Source organism: Cylas formicarius, unplaced genomic scaffold, assembly GCF_029955315.1.
Source record: "Cylas formicarius isolate icCylForm1 unplaced genomic scaffold, icCylForm1.1 PGA_scaffold_7__23_contigs__length_41026272, whole genome shotgun sequence".
Taxonomy (NCBI): domain Eukaryota; kingdom Metazoa; phylum Arthropoda; class Insecta; order Coleoptera; family Brentidae; genus Cylas; species Cylas formicarius.
The window spans coordinates 33,863,030-33,882,081 of NW_026844352.1; the positions used below are offsets into that span (position 1 = coordinate 33,863,030).

Here is a 19,052-nt window from a genome sequence, read left to right on the forward strand (position 1 = left end):
AAATAAGTAATTAAAAACAAAGATTACTTTATCTTCTGGGAAAATCTGTGCTAATTAGAGAATGCCATTTTCATTTGTGTGCCTATTCAAAAAAAAAAAAAAAACAATAATTTGCAGCTTGTTCTACAAATGTAATAAACTAGAATAAAAGCCATGAAAACAGCGATAACGTCAAGCAGTGTCACACAGTGAACAGTTGCCGACTAGTCTGCACCACGACGTGTAATATGTAATATTTTCAGAAAATATATCCGGATCCCGGGAAAAACGAGTTAAGGGGGTGTAGATCGATGTTTGAAAACAAAATGACGCAAGGTGCAGGTTGGTGTACGATGTTTGGAGTATGCTACGGAAATACCAAACCTGCCCGAGGGGCATCGATTTTTTTCGTTTCAATTAAATAAATGCCTTTTGAAGATAATACATGTTTTTGTAATAAAAAGTCATTTTTATCTGCCAATCGTTACTTCAAATTGTCTTCAATAATAATCATCATAATTCTAAGCTACAGTATACGAATCAGGCCCCAAATGCACTTGACTAACGATGGGCGAATGATGTCCCATTACAGGCATCGAATTTCGTCCGAACCTTCCTGGTCTAAATGGTACCTGACCGTTCGGTGTTTCTCAGTTTGGTTCTCATGGTCAAAAGGTAAAGGTAATGTTTACAACCGGACCGTTCGTTCGAAATTACATGACAAATACGCGGGAAGGGTTCGAACGGACGAAAAGTGTATTTCCCCAAACGTAAAACGGGTTCCTAACAGTGTCCCCGACGAATATTACGCGATGTGTTCAAAACGTCAGACAATGGTGGACAGTGGACGACAAGTTCTAGACATTGGAATGCGGTAGGAGCGATGGCCCAGCAAAATGGGCACGAGTCGCCGGCGGGCTGGGAGTTGGCTCCACGGTGGACCGGGGTGGATCATTTTACGGGGCCCCTTAACCCTCTCTGCATCACTGATGCCAACCACGAAATACTTAGGCCCAAACCAAGAAGGTGCGTTTCTCAGGATAAACGTTTTGTTTTCAATTCGCCTTGTATAATATGGAAACTCTCGCTTTTATACAGGGCTCGTTGAAAATAAAAAAAAGAGTTTTTCGATAATAAAACGATACTTCAGAACTTCATTTGAATAATAATCTTCGTTCACTATAATTTTGTTTTTAAATTCCTAGTTAATAAAATTTTTGCCTGTCCGTATAATTAGTGTTGTCAAATTTGTCAGAATAATTAGATTTTGCTATTTATTTTAATTTAATATTTAAACATCAACAAGAATATTTCATAATAAACGTGAAACATTAAAAATAAAGAAAGAATTTTCGCCAATTTTGATTCGAAAGACGGCGAAGTAATGTAATGATTTTTAAAACACCTCTCGGTGACGTACTAAGAACTAGGTAGGGTACTGGTAAACCGCAGCCAATGTTTGAGCTTTTTAAACTGGGTTGTTTTTCATTCAAAATTTATGGAAATTAATTAATATCTCGAAATAGCTAGGTATTTTACAAATGGTCAGAATGTGTTAGCGAAGTGAAGGATGCTAACACTGCGACCCTGAAAAACACCCTGCAGAAGGTATAATTGCGACAACCTATACATATTTGCATATCATAGAGATATGGAAAATTGTCGTTATTCATTGAAAATTATTTAAAGTTTAAATTTGACATTCATTATTTAATTTCGTTGATGGATCTGTGTTCGTATAATTTTGGTAGTTGATTTTGACATTATTATTTTAGCTAATTTATTACTAAAACCTGAGGTAAGTTATATTTCGGCTACTTGATTCCTCTTTAACGCTGACCATAAAAAAATGGTGGCGTTTTTCCAGACATTGAATCAGTCTATAGTTATTTGCTGACGATTTAGTTATATAAGGCGATTGACGTTGAACTTTTTGAAATTTGGCCCTAACGCAAAGTGTTAAAATTCCTTGATTTTACTCTTATTTCATTCAGTCTAGTTTTTAAAATTCTAGACGATTCTAAACCAGAGCGGACCAAATTTGTAAATAGTTTCCTACCGAGAAATACCCTAATCAAACGTAATTCGTAGATATCTCATTACATCCCCATTTTCCGATTTGAAACCATTCATTTGCTTTCTCGAATAACCCGTAATTGTTTGCTATTAATTAACCCTGCTACTCGGAACTCGTCCACAATGGGCCGTTTATTTCCCATGCTTTCCATTACGGGAAAATCGTTTCTATTGTTTCTCCTAATAGAAGCAAAAGTGCATTTGTGCGCCACGTTGGTTTCAACCAAAAACGAAATTAAATAAATTTATACCCGGTGGACAAATAAAACTGACGCAATTACAATGGTAACGTATGGAAGTCAGAGTATGGTGAAGACACATGATTCATTTTGGTCGTGCATAATTGAGGATAGCTAAGTCCATTGCCACACCAACAGATATGGGTGAAAAAAGATTCGCAGTAATGGTGAGCAGTAAGTAATTTAATGAGAAAATCCTGTCAACCGAAACCACACAATCTTTATTGTACACTTCTTTATTTTGATTGACCTAAAATTTAACATAAAATATATTAAATAATGGCTGGATATTATGGACAACAGCAGCAATGAAATGCAAAACAATATATCGGGCGATTAATCATTAAATGGCCCAATATTAATCCTAGATTACCTACTAGAACTGTATTACTGTTTAATTAATTACGCGTTAATTTAAAACTGCCCATTTTAAACTACTAACGACGGTTCGAAATGTATACCGTAGTTTCTCCAACAAATGCGGCTTTACAGAAACTTTTTGAGTAAGTTATAAAAAATGTATTCCTGCAAAAAAACTGTATGTATATCTGACAAAAATAACAAACAAAATCAATAAGTCTTGAAACCATTGCATTTTGCTTTCTCTTCCAAACCACGCCTACGTGTGGGCAAAATGAACTGAAGTCTTTAACTGACTCGAACATTTTCCCACTTGAGCCACCCTCAACACAAACTTAAGGAGCTCACAAAACAAATTACATGAAAATCCATAACTAAATTAAACCCCCTAAAACATTTTGGGTAACCTAAATATACGGTCACCACGCGTCACTATAATTTTTTCAGCAAATTTTGCGATCTTTCAGAATCACTTTCAGTATCTGAATTTTTTTCCGACTTGTCGAACATCTCTTCCGTTTTTAAACTGGCTCCCGCAGATTGCTGATCCGCAACATTCCAGAGAATAAATACGTTAACTAACTAATTAAGAAACTGTCCTTTGGTTGTGGTTACGAATTATATATAACAGTCCAATCGGTCAACCCAAATACTTGCCTTGGTCATTACCAAGAAGTACAACTTCTTCCACTGTAGACCAATCTGACGCCTTTGCGGCAGCTGAAGTTGTTCCAAGTATTGGCCACGAAACCGTTTGCCAAGGTATTCTCTTAATTTTTGTTTTTTTTTCTGTCAACCGCGTCTAGAAAAGAAACGTTCATGGCCCCCTATTATTATATTACTTGACTAACCAACCGGTGCTTTGAAGGTAGTATTGTGGAAAATCTAAAACATTCCCGATCCTCCCTGTTACTTAGATCTTAATAGCAAAACAACATTTTTTTCTATAAATTTGTCTAGAGAAGATAAATGTATGTTTTCCTTGTCAGCAAAAGACTCCCGTCATACCAGCTTTAACACAAAATCCTCAGCTTTTTCAAACTCTGCAGATGTAAGCCGACTCTGAAGTTTGTCACTCTCATTTCTTAAGTTGTACAGAAATCGGAATACACACACATCCGAATCGATTTTATGTGTTATGAAACATAATTAAGACACCAATTGTCTAAGGTTATAAATTCACTGTCATTATTTATTAGGGTAGTAATTAAACTTTTTTTTCTCTCTTGACTTACGTATTCCTCCTTAAAGGCCAGTACGCTGAGTCATGGTAAAGATTGGTCCCTTCCACCCTCATGAATCGTACAGTATTTTAGCGGAGCAGCCCCGACATGGCAAATCAGCCATGTCGGGGCAGCAGCTTTCAGTAGTAGCGGATTTTTTAATTTCAAACAAACGTGGTCCATTCTTCGTTATTATGAATCCAAAATGAAACAAAAATAACCTGTCCAAATATAGGCTTGACACTGAATCTCTTATTTTTCTTCCCTTAACAGTAGAACACCTATCACTGCAGCCATTAACTGTAGTCTGTGTATCTACACTATATAATTAATCGCATCTTTGATAACCTGTGCGGTAAATAATGAGCCTCGCTGTCTGATCTCTGTTTCTTGGCAACATTGCAGCTGCTTGGCAATGCTGGATGGTTCTCTATCCATGACATTCTAATTTCATACCGTCCTTCCAACTTCACAGAAATTATGTCTAAGAAAAAACTCACTGGTTTTTTGCTGCACTGGATCCGTGATTCCTAAAATTTTTGGGTTCCCACATGGCAAAACCTGTACCCGTACCTGTATTCTTTCAAACTGCATCTAATCCAATTGATATGTTAATGGGAGCAGCGTCGGAAGTAACCGAGAAGTTCACATCACGGTGCATCAATTTCTTTCTCCAAGACCCCACAAAAACATGTGAGACTCGGGTACAAATTACTGTTTTATGAAAGGTTCCTGAGATCCGAGATCCAAGGTTTGTCACAATAAAGTCCAGTCTAAGCAATTGTGCAGTTAAGTCATAGCACGACATCTTTATTACTGGATGTCGTAAATTGGCACAGGAATTTTTTTTTCTCAGTTTTGAAATCCTCATCTAAAAATGGTAGCAATATAGACATACGGATCCTTTTTGATTACGTTACTATACGCGGTATAACTGCACAACTCCTCTGACTGGAGTATACCTGTGTACCTGCTATTTGAAAGTATTTGACCCGACAATTTCGTGACAAATGTCCAATTTTAAAACAACGAAACCGAGCACCTATTTCACTTGTGTTTCCTCTCTAAAGAAATTTTTTGCTCCGTAGCAATTAGCGTTATCTCGAAGACCGCTACAAAAAGCGCATTTTACTTCATTGCCAAGTCAATAGCAGTAGGTGATCACTCTAGATTCATTTTAGTCTTATTTGCAATGCAATGCTAAAGTCTCTACTATTTCGATAACCTAGTCCAAAAACATTAGAGAAACATGCTGCTTGTTCTCTAATTCTTTCTTTAAAAATAGCATAAGGTATTTGAGATGACTTTCTGGAGTGGATTCCCTCATTTGACCCAATTCTACCTAATAAGGAATTTTCTAATTCGTTTGCTACCTTCGATCATCAACGTTTATCTAAGAGAGTACATTTCTCTCGTAAAGTGACCGATCCTGTCACGGTCACGAATAAATGTTAGGTCGCGTTAATTTAAAACTACTCTTTTTAAACTACTAGCGCGGGTTCGAAATGTATAGGAGAATCATAAACTAGTAAAACTGGAAAAATACAGATATGAATACCGACATAAGAGACACTTTGATATCATCGAAGCATGCAGCAAAGCAAAGCTGTTTTATTTTCTCTATATTACTTTTTGTATCCAAATGATCATTAATTACTGAGTATTATTGACACGTTCCTTAATATTGCATATGCGTCGTACTTTAGGTTGTATTGAATTGATTAGTGGCATAACATTAAACGTGTTCTCCGGTAAACCATTCGAGAAACTCTTATAGTTTTAATAATTTTAGGGAATCCTCAAAAAATCCGAACTCCTTTTTGATTTTCGGTACTGAGTAACTAGAGTGGTCCTTATGTGGGAACTGCCGCAAGTTAATTTTTATGTTCATATTGATATTGGTTGCTACATTTATCCTTTTTTTTTAAACTCTCACTGAAGCTATAAATCCTAGCTTTAACGATTTATATCATTGTTTCTTCTTCTTAAACGATTTAAATGGGCAAAAACCATATTACAAAAGATCTTCCTGGAAACTGGAGTTAAAAAAATGTATATATACAAATCTGCCTCAGCGGTAAACATTGACGAAATAAATTATGACACTTGTATTATATTTTATAGAAACATTTCGAATGTAGGCTACGGGCCTAGATGTTTGCATTTTGGCTCGACTAACAATAATTCATCATCTCAATAATTGAACGGCCCAAATAGACGCGTAATATGCAAATATCATCAATGTAAAACTCGGCTTGGCTGGAATATTTGATTTATGTGATGGAATAGGGCGTTGGGATACCCGAAAGAAGATGCTAAAGCATCCGTCTTTGCGGGCCAATTTTTTTATAAAACGCTTTTCGTTGGTTTAAATTAACCACAACAATAGTGGGTCGTGGAAGAGTGTGAAGCGGGGGATTTGTAATTTCGCTATCGAAATACGTAACTTCCTTCCACGTAATGTAAAACTCGCTAGCGTTTTGACGATTATGCAAATCCGGTAAATTTCCCCCTAGTTTGACGTTACTTATTGTTTACGTTTTTGAAACAATTAAAGTCGTGAAATTAAATAAATCGCTCCGCGTTAAACTTAACGGATGAGAGAATCTATATCGTCCAAAACAACAATTAAAGTCAGCACTACTTATAATTTTTTCTATTTTCGCGAGAAGTGATTTAGAGCTATAGTAGTGGGGTTAATCCTAGCAGCGCCGTCTCGCGATGGGTGTGGAACCTTCGACAGTCCAGCCCATTCGGATTGCTTGTTGCATACTTATACTTTGTGCCAAGGTATAAGTAAAGTATCGTCTTCTAACGGCAATTATCGGACTTAAAGCAGGAGTAACATTTTATGCTCTCACATTTGATTTTACTTGGGTGTTTTTTGTGGCAGGCGGCTGTGGTAGCTTACAATGACAATGTTATCCTGAATATTTAAAAAAAATGGTTCAGCACTTCTATGCTCATGTTAGAATTCTTAAGATGCTTTTGTCATTGCATCTAGGTAAATTAAACATCGGTTTTCGGATATATATTACTACTTGGATTTTGTCTATTTGAATGAATACTTAAACATTTTGTTTTGCATCTAATAAATGGGGAAGACTGCTGATATACGATATACTCGCATGAAGTTTTTTCAAAACACACTGAAAACCGGATTATTCAACACTGCCGCTGATATTAGGGAAAAATTGTGTTTTTCGATTCATGCAAAAAAAATTACCCTAACAAAAAACGGAAAATTATTAATTTTGGAAGTGCCCTTAAATATTGGAGAGTTTTTTAGCTGCTCACTTAGAGTATCTGATTCGGCCGAAAAATCATGAATCCGCGATTCTCGGAAGATGGGCTCTAATTTTTTTCTCGGGGAGCCAATTCAAAAGCTTGGTAAAATTTAATACAATTACTAAGTCTTGATAAAATTTTCCTATTCTTTGACAAATTTCCATTATGTTTCTATTTATTTCCCTAAGAGCAGAATGTAATTCAGTTCCTATATTGGCTGACCCTAATAACGCAAATTCCATACTTATGAAGGTAGCTTTTAGAAACTTCATGTCTTTTTATTTTCAAACTTAAATGCTCCAGATCCAAAAAGTATCAATGGTACTCGCACTCCATTATTATTGTTTTTACATTGAACACGTCGCGCCGTAAACCTGTACACCACAAAACCGGGCGGCTATTCACCAACGTATTCGGCGGCATTTCCGATGCAGTTTTTTTATGATTATGACAATGCGAATGCGAAGTATTATGAATTTTATTGTTGATAAAAGACAATATTTCGGTCTTGGTTAGACTATTTAATTATGCACACGCATATGCATTAGCCGCCCTTGGACTCGCTCCTCTTTTGTCCCTTAGGTGAAGGTCGTAATTGCTTAATGGGGGAAAGTCTGTCAAAAGGCAAGGCCATATACTTTGAGACACACTACATTTCATTATTAAATGTGATACGCTTTGCCATTGCAAACGAAATAAATATAATAAATTTAAAAAGAAAACTACATCTCGGAAATTAACAAAAATATCTGCTAGCGTTATTCAAATAACAAAAACTACATCAAATTTAATATCTTGGCACACACCTACACGCGTTATTAACGATTTATATCTGTAAATGGTAAATTCAAAATTTATAGGGTTTATTCCGAATCGCATGGGATGTTTGTTAAATTAAATAAAAATAACAGCAGGGAACATTTTGCAACTGTTGCATTTACCATTTTTGAAATAAGCTTTATAATAAAATCTTGCAAATGCGTTAAAATATTACCTGACCACCAGTCTATATGATTTATATTAATATACAATTTATTTCAGGTTAGTGACGGTCGCATTTTTTCTCCTCTACAGTTCGATCGACCATGTTATCAAGATCCCACTATTCGCGTGTTCTCTCAGGTCACTTCCATAATAGCTTCTAGCGTCAAATCTTTTTACTTGCCGTGTCGATAGGAGCCTTAATGGATTTAATTCATAGCGATATGATGGGAAGCGCAATACATTTAAAGCAATTACTTTTTCGTTCATTGGTAAACGAAGGAAGGGTAATTGAAATGAATTTCGCCATTTTGCGAATATCGTTATCGATTAGTTCAAAGAAACTTAAACAGGCTACTGTAATGCTTTTATAAATATTTTTCTAATACTTTTATAAAAAAAAGTTGAACTTGCTGACGTTTTGCCAATCATCCTGTTGGTCTCTTCAGAGCTTGTAACTGGCTCGCATTTTACTCTGTACCTGCTTTTATCTTTTGTGATTGTGTTTGGCAGCTGCTGATGAGTTTATTTGTCTCAGTCGTAAGGCTCTTTCGTGTTCTTTGAGACTAGTTGATATTTTTCGTCCGGTCTCTCCAATGTATTCTTTGCCTCATGTTGTTTTGACGTTATATTTCTTTAGATTTTTATGCAAACGTTACGTCGATGATACTTTTGTTATTTGGCCTCATAGACATGAATCCCTGGTAGATTTTCTTAGACATTTAAATTCTATACACCATAACATGCGTTTAGAAACTAATAACAACGTATCATTCTTAGATATTCTTATCAATTGAAAATCAGACCTAACATTGGGTCATTTTGTTTACAGAAAACCTACGCACACAGACCGCATTGCATTTTCACATCACCATCCAGTCCAAAAATCATCGGTTATCCACCCTCTTGTTTACAGAGCGGTAAAACTATCTCAGACCGAGTCACTGAACCCAGAATTAAAATAGCTTACCTCTGCTCTTCTCTCTAATAATTTCCAAATGAAAGATATTAAGCGTTCAATCACAAAATACACTTCACCCACCACAAATTTCCAATTTCAAAATTTCCACACTTGCCACTGCTGTCCTTTCTTACATTCAAAACATTACTGACCACATATCAAAAGTTCTAAAGAAGTATAAAGTAAAAACCAGCAACCTAACAATCTTAATCGCGAGTCGGGTCTTTACCTGCCACCAATATGGGAATCAGTTATCCGATATCCCTCATTTAGCACCGCCCCCCTTAAACAATATAAAAGCAGATACAGAGTAAAATGCGAGCCAGTTTTAGTCAAGCTCTGAAGAAGCCAACAGGATGATTGGCGAAACGTTAGCTAGTTCGACTCAACAAAATCCGACGAAGGAGGAATCCAGAAGTTTTATAAAAAGTATTGTTATCGACATTATATTATCTTAACAGCACATATTCAAATTTTTAGTACACCATTTCGAGTATATATTTACCTATGTTCATAACCTGGATGTTTTAAGGGTTAATATTTTCCCTACTCCTATGGACGACCCTTAAATTTGAAAGATATTGAACCGACTACTCCGCTTTATTCAGAAACAGACTTTAGGTAATCAGGGGTAACAAAATTAACAAAGTTAATTTTTATCCTGGGACTTACTTGAAAGAGATATTTTCACGTTTATTTTGTTATTTGTAATGAGAGTTACAGTTTAATTAAAAGTTTACGATTGCTTAAGAAGTTTAAAATTTAAGACATTTTATGCCTGCAGAGTTAAAAATGTTATTTCCGCGAAAACCTTAATTATTTTACATATTTCAACAAAATTAGAAACAACATCGTTATCGCTTTGCAGCGACTTCATAATACAGTAAATAAATATACAATAGTTTAAAAAGACAATTGCAGATAGATGGTGTTACTTTATGATTTATTTAGCAACATTGCCGAATTAAAATGCTTTTCTGCGTGCATAGTTGTATATTATAAAGAACTTTAAAAGTTAAATTATTTGGGAGTGCTTTTAGAATGTGATCGCGACGTTTTCGAAAAAAAAATGTCGGTGGATATTAATTGCCAGGGGGCGCTTTTGTTTCCTGCTACTAGTCGAGGTAAATTAATCGGACAAAATACATCAAAGTACATTTTTTTCCTGCCCGGATATTAAGCCTTTGGAGGTCGTTGAAAAAAATCTCCTCGACTTTCGATATCCGACGGGATTAATATTCGCCGAAAGGCAATTTTCAATGGCCCGTCTTCGTAGCATTAATGAATTTCGAGTTGAACGATCTCGCTTAAAACGATATTTTTGTTGGGCCCTCCTCGACGACCTCAATACCATATATCGCTATGTAAAGCTGGTTTTAAAAATATAACGTGAGGGCTAATCAAAGACGATTGCATTGCATTTTTCCCTCTTTACAGTGTGTTACGTGTATGACGTGTGTACGACAAATTGGTCGAATAGGTCTGCTTCTCAAGATAGGGTGTAGAAGTTTTTCTTTGACATCGGATTTTTATTTATCTTTCAAACATTCCTCTGCCGACATTGTTTGAATATACTGCAGTGTTATCCAATAAGAGTTAAATTACAAACTATATAATTAAAATATAAGAAGTGTAAGTAAAGGAGAAAATCGGGAAGAAAGAAAACAAAATGAAAATAGCGAAAAACATTGTGGAACTAGTCAACCTAGACGTAATACTTTTTGGAAGTTTTTTAAAATCTCAAACATCGAATTATCAGTTAAACAGAAATATACCATGCACCCGTTCTAAATATCACAAGAACGCACACTTATTCCAAATAACACTCTTTTGCTATAAGCAATAAAATGAGAGCATGACAAATTCCTTATTATTGTATTACATTACATTACAAGATATTCCTTGATCCCTTTAGTAACCCTAAATTTTATTTTAATTTTCCGTAATTTCCTTTAATGTCCCAAAAATTTCTTCGATTTTATTTATGAACCTATTAGTATCTGATAATAATTATTATGCACCACTATATGGACCGTACGCAAAGTCTCACTTTAGCGCCGATTTCCCACCAAACGGACAGTCAAGTTTATATTTTATTTGCCATTTTGGAAACTAAAGAAAAACTGAAACAAACTCTTTTTTCCTTGAAACATACGTTGGAAAAGACATATTGGTAAATGAACAACCGATATGTTTAGAGAAAATGATTTTCTTATTCTTAATTGCGGCTGGTTCATACTGCGATACTTTTAATATAAATATAATACTTTCAATGTGACAAATTTTTTGTTCGCCAGTAAGTATATACCGGGTGTTTTAAAGCAAATTCGAAAAGCTTAAGGCGGTGATTCTTTCTTTAAAATAAAGGGTAGTTTTGGTTAGCCAACCAACCCGCCAGAGATACCTTGCCACAAATATGACGGAAAAATCATGTTTTTATTTTTTAATAACGAAAGTAGAACAATAAAATATTACGAAAGTATTACTATTATAAAAACACACTTTCTGTGTATTTTTATGTTTTTTAACGAATGGAGGGGATTTAAATTAGACCACCCTTATCATCTTCTTAATTAATTGTAAAGGAAAACTTACGCAATGGTATAGATAAAAATAAATCTGGATGGACAGTTTTTTTTTTGAATAAAAATAATTTAGTTGGATGCTGTCACAAAGTTGTATCTAGTAATTCGAAAACCGTGAATAAATAAACGCTTTTCTTAAAAACATTTGATATAAAAATGTAACTCAAATAAAAACACAGCAAATAAGCAAGACACCTAAAGCAAAATAAAAATACAATTTTTATAGCGAGTGTTGCGATAAAATACAAGCAATTTTCCTACGTATTATTGCGTCCCTAATAAGTTGGACTATGTCTGGATTATTTCTTATGACATTACAAGACGCCATTGTTCCATTTCTTAGATCTTCGATATCTGTATGGAAGAAATGCTGACTAATTCTTTTAGATATTCCCAGATACAATAATCCAAAGGTGCGATTTAAAAATGTTTGCACATTTAAGCTGAAATGTGTTGTGGTATGTAATACATATTTCATCTAGTTAACAGGAGTACATTTTCTAGCAAAGCACGTAATTCTTTTTGCAGAAAACGAAAATAGGACTCAACAGTCTGATCATAGATAATTCCTAACGCCACACTGGTATTGATATCTACATTCTGTTACTGAATGCGGAGTATTTTCAGCTAATAACAGCCTGTTGTAAAAGTTTTAAATAGCATTCCTTGAGAAACTAGCTTCATCCCAAAGGAGCATCTTTGAACAAAAAAAAAGATCATCGGTATAAATCTTTTGGTAAAAGAACTTGAGGCGTATTTAATTCAGCAGCAATTTTTCTGGTACCTTCTCCGATGGCCCTTCATTAATATTTACCACAGCAACTTTTAACCTGGGTGTTTGAACTTGGCGGTGTGGGCTGGCATCAAAACAATTTTTTCGAAACTTCCAAATTCATACAGCACTTGATGAAGCTTGTAAACAAACCGGGATGTGAATAATGACGATAAGCTATCAAGAAATTTTCGTCTGCATAAAATCATCTAATATTTTCTTATCTCGTTACGTATTGCTTTAAATTTTTTTTTTTTTTTGGAAAAGATAGGTATAATGAAAAAATTGTAGGAGACAAAAATATCTAAATAAAAAATAAAATAAAAAACAATAAACTTTATCACTGCGCGATTCCTCCCTAATGATTGACTTTATATATCTATACTACTATGAATGTCAGGATAAATTCCCTACAGCTCTAAAGATACTTTAATTATACTATACTTACCTAAAAAAATTCGTATCGAAATTAACTTAAATAGATTATAGTTTAAAACAAGTTGAAATCTTTCGATTTTACTGGGATTCGAAGAACTGTCGCAAAACATGACAGTCTCTACAAAAAGTTAACAAAAAGCTAGGTTAGTTTAGTGGAAACATGGCAAAGAACGTCAAATTTATTAATTTAATAAAAAATGTGCTGACAGAATGTAGAATTTCGCAAGATATAATTTTGCACATAATTGTGTGTCGTACAAGCCAATTACAATTTTAGATTCGTTAACCATTGTCGCGACCCACGTCGGGCATTTCTGGGACTTTAATCACGAGTCTCGGAGCGATGAGTTGCATACTATACTTGTTCTACTACTCCCGACTAAATTGCAACACATAATAATGTGTGGAATTATATCTTGCGAAATTCTACATTATGTCTGTAATTACACATTTTTTATAGAAAATTTTAAAATGTAAATTTACAGCTAAGAGTGTACATTAAAATGTAATTGTAAAGTGTAAAATGTTTCTTTTAAATTTAGTTGTATAAAAACTCTAAGCTGTGAGTAAAAAATGCATCGCCCTTATTTTCATCAGCGTGTGCTTGTTATGTGCGTAATTGGTGATTTCGGAGTAGGGAGTCGAAAAACTAAAATGGCCTAAAAATTCAATGCAATGATAAGAATTTTTTCATAAAAATGTTGTCAAATGATACTTAAATAGGCTAATAAAAAAGTTATCCCGATATCTAATTCCTAACGTAAAATATCGAACAAAGAAAATTTAAATACCATAAAAATGGGGACCGTCTTGTAAATGTGAAAATAAGTTCGTTCCATGATCTCTCCTGACCAATTTAGTAAAACAATATTCTACCGCAACTCTCTACGACGAGATTCATCACTTTGCATTCTTCGCCGACGACCCTTTACTACATACATATGGTAAAACAGCGAGTGAACCCGATGGGGTTTAACGACGTTGATTAATTAATCTTCTTCTTTAGGTGTCATGCAGATTCCTGCTTAGGCGCCCTCCATGTTCCTTATCATATGAGTCTATTTACTGCAGCTTCGAGGAACGACTGAATGTCGCTAATACCCCTCCACTGGCTGCTATTTCAGAGCCAAGACAACTTTTTCCTTCCGATACCTCGTCTTCCACCTTCAATCTTCCCTGTAGCATTAGGCGTTGAAAGTCACGCTCTCCCCGTGTAATGTGCCCCAGCCATCCTGAGCACATCCTCATTCCGTTCCGTTCACGGTATCTTTAGCACACGCCATAGAGCCCACATTCGAACGCTTCAATGCGGTTGACAGAAACAGCTTTAACCGTCCACGCTTAGGCTCCGTACAGGAGAACCGACCAGACGTAACACTTAAACATTCTGTACCTGAGTTTGAAATTTAGATTCCGGTTGGTGAGGAATTTTTTTAGTTTTAGTTGTTCTTGCTTGATCTATCCTGCATCTAATTTCAAGTTTTGGGTTCCACTGGTCGTCCACCATACACCCCAAATATTTAAACTTCTTGATCCGCTCTATTTGCTCTCCGTTGAGTTGAAGATATAGGTTTGGCAAGACATCTCTAGATATAACCATAAACTTCGTTTTGTTGGTGTTAATCTTTAGGCCCCTCTGTTGGCTTGCCTCATTGACAGTATTTGCAGATCGTTGGCATTATTGGCTATTATTGCGGTGTCGTTAGCGTAACCTATATTATTAATTGGGATACCATTAACTATAGCACCTGTGCCGCAGGATTAATGAATAGGATCGACAAATTAAAAGTGAAATTCCCGCCAAGGTTTCGGAGAAAACGATACACAATGATGGGAAGTCGCGGCTCGGATTTCATTTGACCGAGAGAACGAGCTCTTTGTGCCTGCATTTACATTATTAGTCCGAGTAAACATGCGTGCACTCTGCGAGAAATAATGAAGTGCGAACGCGATTGCAAGTGCTCGATGTGCCGTCAACTTTGGGGTTGCGAGCGACGACGTCTTTTCGGCTTCGGCGTCGACGACAACTTCGTCCTGAAACGTTCCGAAACTGATCGCAAAAAAGTCGTTTATTTCGGTATGGAGGCGGATTTGCCGGACAACGTGTTCGAAAAATTCGCGAGTGTCGATAAACACAAGTCGGTCGTGGTGGTCGGAGGCGTTTCGGAGGACCGTGTCCTTACCAGGGAACGGATCGACGAGGAAATGACGTTGGAAAGTGCGGCGGACGCCGACGAGGTCGTTGCCGTGTTTCAAAATACGTTTTCCAGCGCGGTGGAGACGCTAGACGATTTGGAGAGATGCGTTTTCGATTATTACTACGACGACGACGATGATTTACCACTGGGGATGGAAGCCGACAGATTTTTGCATTATTTAAAGGCGAAAAGGTATAGGGGGGTATTTTGTGACTTTAACAATAACTTTACACAATAACTAGCTATGGCCAAAAATGTCATTGACACGGAGCAATAAAAGATAGTGAGTGTTGTGTGTTGTGTTTAATCTATAGACTTCCCTTATTAAGCTGTTTTCCTTTTCTTCTCCTAATGGCTTTTCTAATCTTGTTAACAGCTGCTTTGAATAGTTGGTTCCCATTCCCTTAAGTTTTTGAGCCAGGAGGTTGATCTTCTCCTTTGACTCCCTCTGCCCTTGATTTTTCCTTCTATAATGTTCTGTTGCATAACATATTTAGGTCCCCTGACCACGTGACCAATTTTCTTTTTAGAGAGTTAACTATTTCGTCCTGTTTCAGGGTTGTCTGTAGCAGTTCCAGATTGGAAACCCTGTCAGTCCATGAGATTTTCAACATTCGCCGATAACCCATATATCTGTCTTTTTCAGTGTCCATGCTTCTGACCCGTAAGTTAATGTTGAAAAAACGTAGCATCGAAGCATTCTTATTTTTAATACGAAACTTAAATCTCTGCTGAAAAAGAAACTTTTTACAAATGCACTTCTCTATTTACTTGTTCTTTCTATCGTTATGTTGTCTATAGTAAGAATTCCATTAACATTTGTTTGTAATAATCATTTAGCTTCTGCATCAGGATTTTCAGGTCTATATAGGTATCATCCGCATAAATAAAATCTGTCCGTCTATGGTAACACCCTCCTGTCGTTTACTATATACGTTAAAGAGTTGAGGAGAAAGAATATAGCCATGACGCACGCCTCGCAGAATCTCAAGTCGATCTGTAAGATTCAATACTGACTCTTGCTGTTTGGTTCTGATGTGCCGATTATCAATGTTTATTGTTTTTGGTGTTGAACTTTATCAAACGCCTTTTCAAAGGCAAAAAAACAGGCGTAGACATCTTGGCTCATGTCAAGACATCGTTGCGCTAGCACGTTTATACCGAACATACCTTCTCTAGCCCCCATAGCCCTTCTAAAGCCTAATTGGCTATAGCTGATTTTCAGTTCAACTTAGAGAATATTGTATTATAAATAATTGTCATAAGGACTATTGTTCGATGATCGGAACATTCTGCAGCATATTGTTTCTTAGGTAACGTTATAAATGTAAATGAAAGCTACAATCTTGGAATAACTCCGGTTGAGTATATGATATTAAAAAGATATACGAGGATCATAATTGCGTCTTCATCTATAATTTTAAGAAGCTCGATCGGTATCTCGTCAGAACCATTTGCTCTTCCTCCATTCGTCTGCATCGCCAAGAATCAGTTCAGGCCCGTCGTTATTGAAAAGGTCTTTAATGTATTCAGCGAATCAGCTGTCGCTTGAAATCCGAAATAATACTGCCGTCAATATATTTCTTCATTCCTTTCTTCTCCTTCATCTTCTTATGCAGATCACACTACCTCTTTATCCAGTCTTCTTTGGTAGATTTAATTTTTCTTTGAATGATGTCGATTTATTTGATTATATTTGATGCTGTTATCGTCCAAGTTTGTCTTGCTTTTCGTTCTGAGGTCAGCATTTCTTGACCTGCTATTAATAAAGAAAATTTAGGTTGTTATTGACATTTTGTGTCGTTTCCTGAAGGACGCCGGGCTCTTTAAGTGTTCTTACATCGATTTATTTACTGTTCGTTTCAATATTTTCAGTCTAACTTTAATACTAGAGACGGGATTGTAATCAGACTTGAGGTCGGTTCCTGGGTATGTTTTGGCAAATTTAACACTTACGCACTATGTTATTTGTGCTGTTTGCCGGAGATTTCCAAGTCCATAATCTGCGCTGGTAGCTTGAACAAGGTGTTCATAATAACGAATTTGTCTGTTTGGCAAAACTCCACCACTCTATCTCTTTGTTCATTGCGCTCTCTAATGCCAAATCTTCTAACACGACCCTCAACTTCCTCCTGTCCGACTTTGGCGTTAAAATCACCCATAATTGTTGTTGCTTCGTCAAAATAAATAAGAACTAAAAGTTCAGATTTTCAGGAAATTATATATTTTGACATGACAATTGTTTCGACAACACCGTGTCTTTATCAAATGTAATATGTACAAATTACCTGCTACCAAAAAATGACCATAAATCCTTAATTAATAATGTTGTTGTGAGAATTTAAGTTCAATAAGTATTTAAATCTAATTGATCGTTAAGCAATACATTTGAATGTCTCGTGTTGTTAATCTCCATGGTTTCCAATAAATTTAATTTTCTACTTTTTGTGGCCATATGTAAAATATCAAAATTGTCGTCAAAAATGTGTTTTTCTGTGTTTAAGTGTGTAGCATAATTAGAATCTAGACTAGACTCTTTTATGTTCGTTAATACGTTTCTTGAATGATCTGCCTGTTTGTCCAATATAAATTTAAGTGTGTAGCATAATTAGAATCTAGACTATTGTTTCTAAATGCTCTTTTATGTTCCTTAATGATCTACCTGTTTGTCCAATATAAATTTTAGGACAAGATCCGCATTTCAACCTGTACACAGATTGAAATGGTGTTGAAAAACCGTTGTAAACTGAAACAGTTGACAAGGCCAAAGTAGTAGTAGTAGTAGTCAGAAAATACAAAACGCTGTACACTATAAAACATGACTTCTAAACCAAAGAATGAGCCAACCCCAGGGAAATAACCAAGGATAGGCTACAGCCAAAAAGCGCTCAGAAAAGGATGACTTCTCTTTTCAGCTTGAATGAATTTTTAGTTGGCATTATTCTCAGAGTCAAGAATCAAATTCTACACATGACCATCCACTAATCCATATATAAGGTGCCGACTTTGAAAATAGCACCGCAAAAGAGTACCAAATTGAGAAAAAAGTGAAATTATAAAAGTGAAAACGAAGTATTTATGTTCACGTCAATTTTTTTGATTTTGGTCTTTGCCTTTTTTCCTGTTTATTTCTATACTGCACAGAAATCGTAATCAAATTGCAAGCTTTATAGAAACAAACATATTAATCTAATTATCTTCATTAAAGAACCACAAGCGCTTTTGTAAAGTTCATTTATATTCGTAATTACAATAGCACGACGCGAAGAGCACTTTGCTAGAAGGATTTTTCACAATTTTCGTTCGTTTTAGTATGACAAAGCGGTCTCGTCGAGTTTCCGGGATTTGGGCGCATTCCTGGCTAAATATGAGACACAAAGAGCCATACCCGGAATATTTTCATAGAATGAATTCGTGTTTCGACATGCAACGAATCTCCCTTGTGGTTATGCTTGATTAGATTCGACAAATAGGAGATATACTTTTTTTCAACTCCCCACAAAAACACTCAGGCAAGTGCTTCTGGGAAAACAAATGAATGACTACTCCTTTGCCAAACGAACTAAAACGAACAAGAGATTTTGGAATCTTTATTCAAAAATTTTCAATTGTTAGTTTTTCCCTTCAATCAAGCTAGAACATCGAGTCTTGTTCACCCTGTATATTGAATGTTGACTGAAATACCCCCTGAAAAACTTTGCGCATACGTGTACGTGATCAATGATTATGCAGGGAATTTTCCATTAGCCGCAATTATTAAAATATTAAAATGGAATCGCAACAAAAACAAATGAACTAATTTACCTGCGAGTGCAAAATTGGTAAAATTGATCGGGTTGCGTAAAAGTTGATTGTCGACTGATGATGGTGCTTTACTTTGCGCGTTAAATAACAAATAAAAGTTGTTTCGGTCCTAGTAAATAATGCGGATAATAAAAATTATGTCCGATGC

At 35.7% G+C, this 19,052-nt stretch overlaps 1 protein-coding gene across 1 annotated transcript in view; it reads left to right on the plus strand.

The window, feature by feature from the left end:
• Positions 1-666: 666 nt before the first annotated feature.
• Positions 667-19,052, plus strand: part of LOC132704614 (ankyrin repeat and BTB/POZ domain-containing protein 2) — a 28,376-nt gene continuing 9,990 nt past the window's right edge. Inside the window, exon 1 of the mRNA XM_060674730.1 lies at positions 667-1,005. Within this exon, the coding sequence (XP_060530713.1) occupies positions 863-1,005 (143 nt within the window). The 5' untranslated portion in view covers positions 667-862. The remainder of the gene's footprint in view (positions 1,006-19,052) is intronic.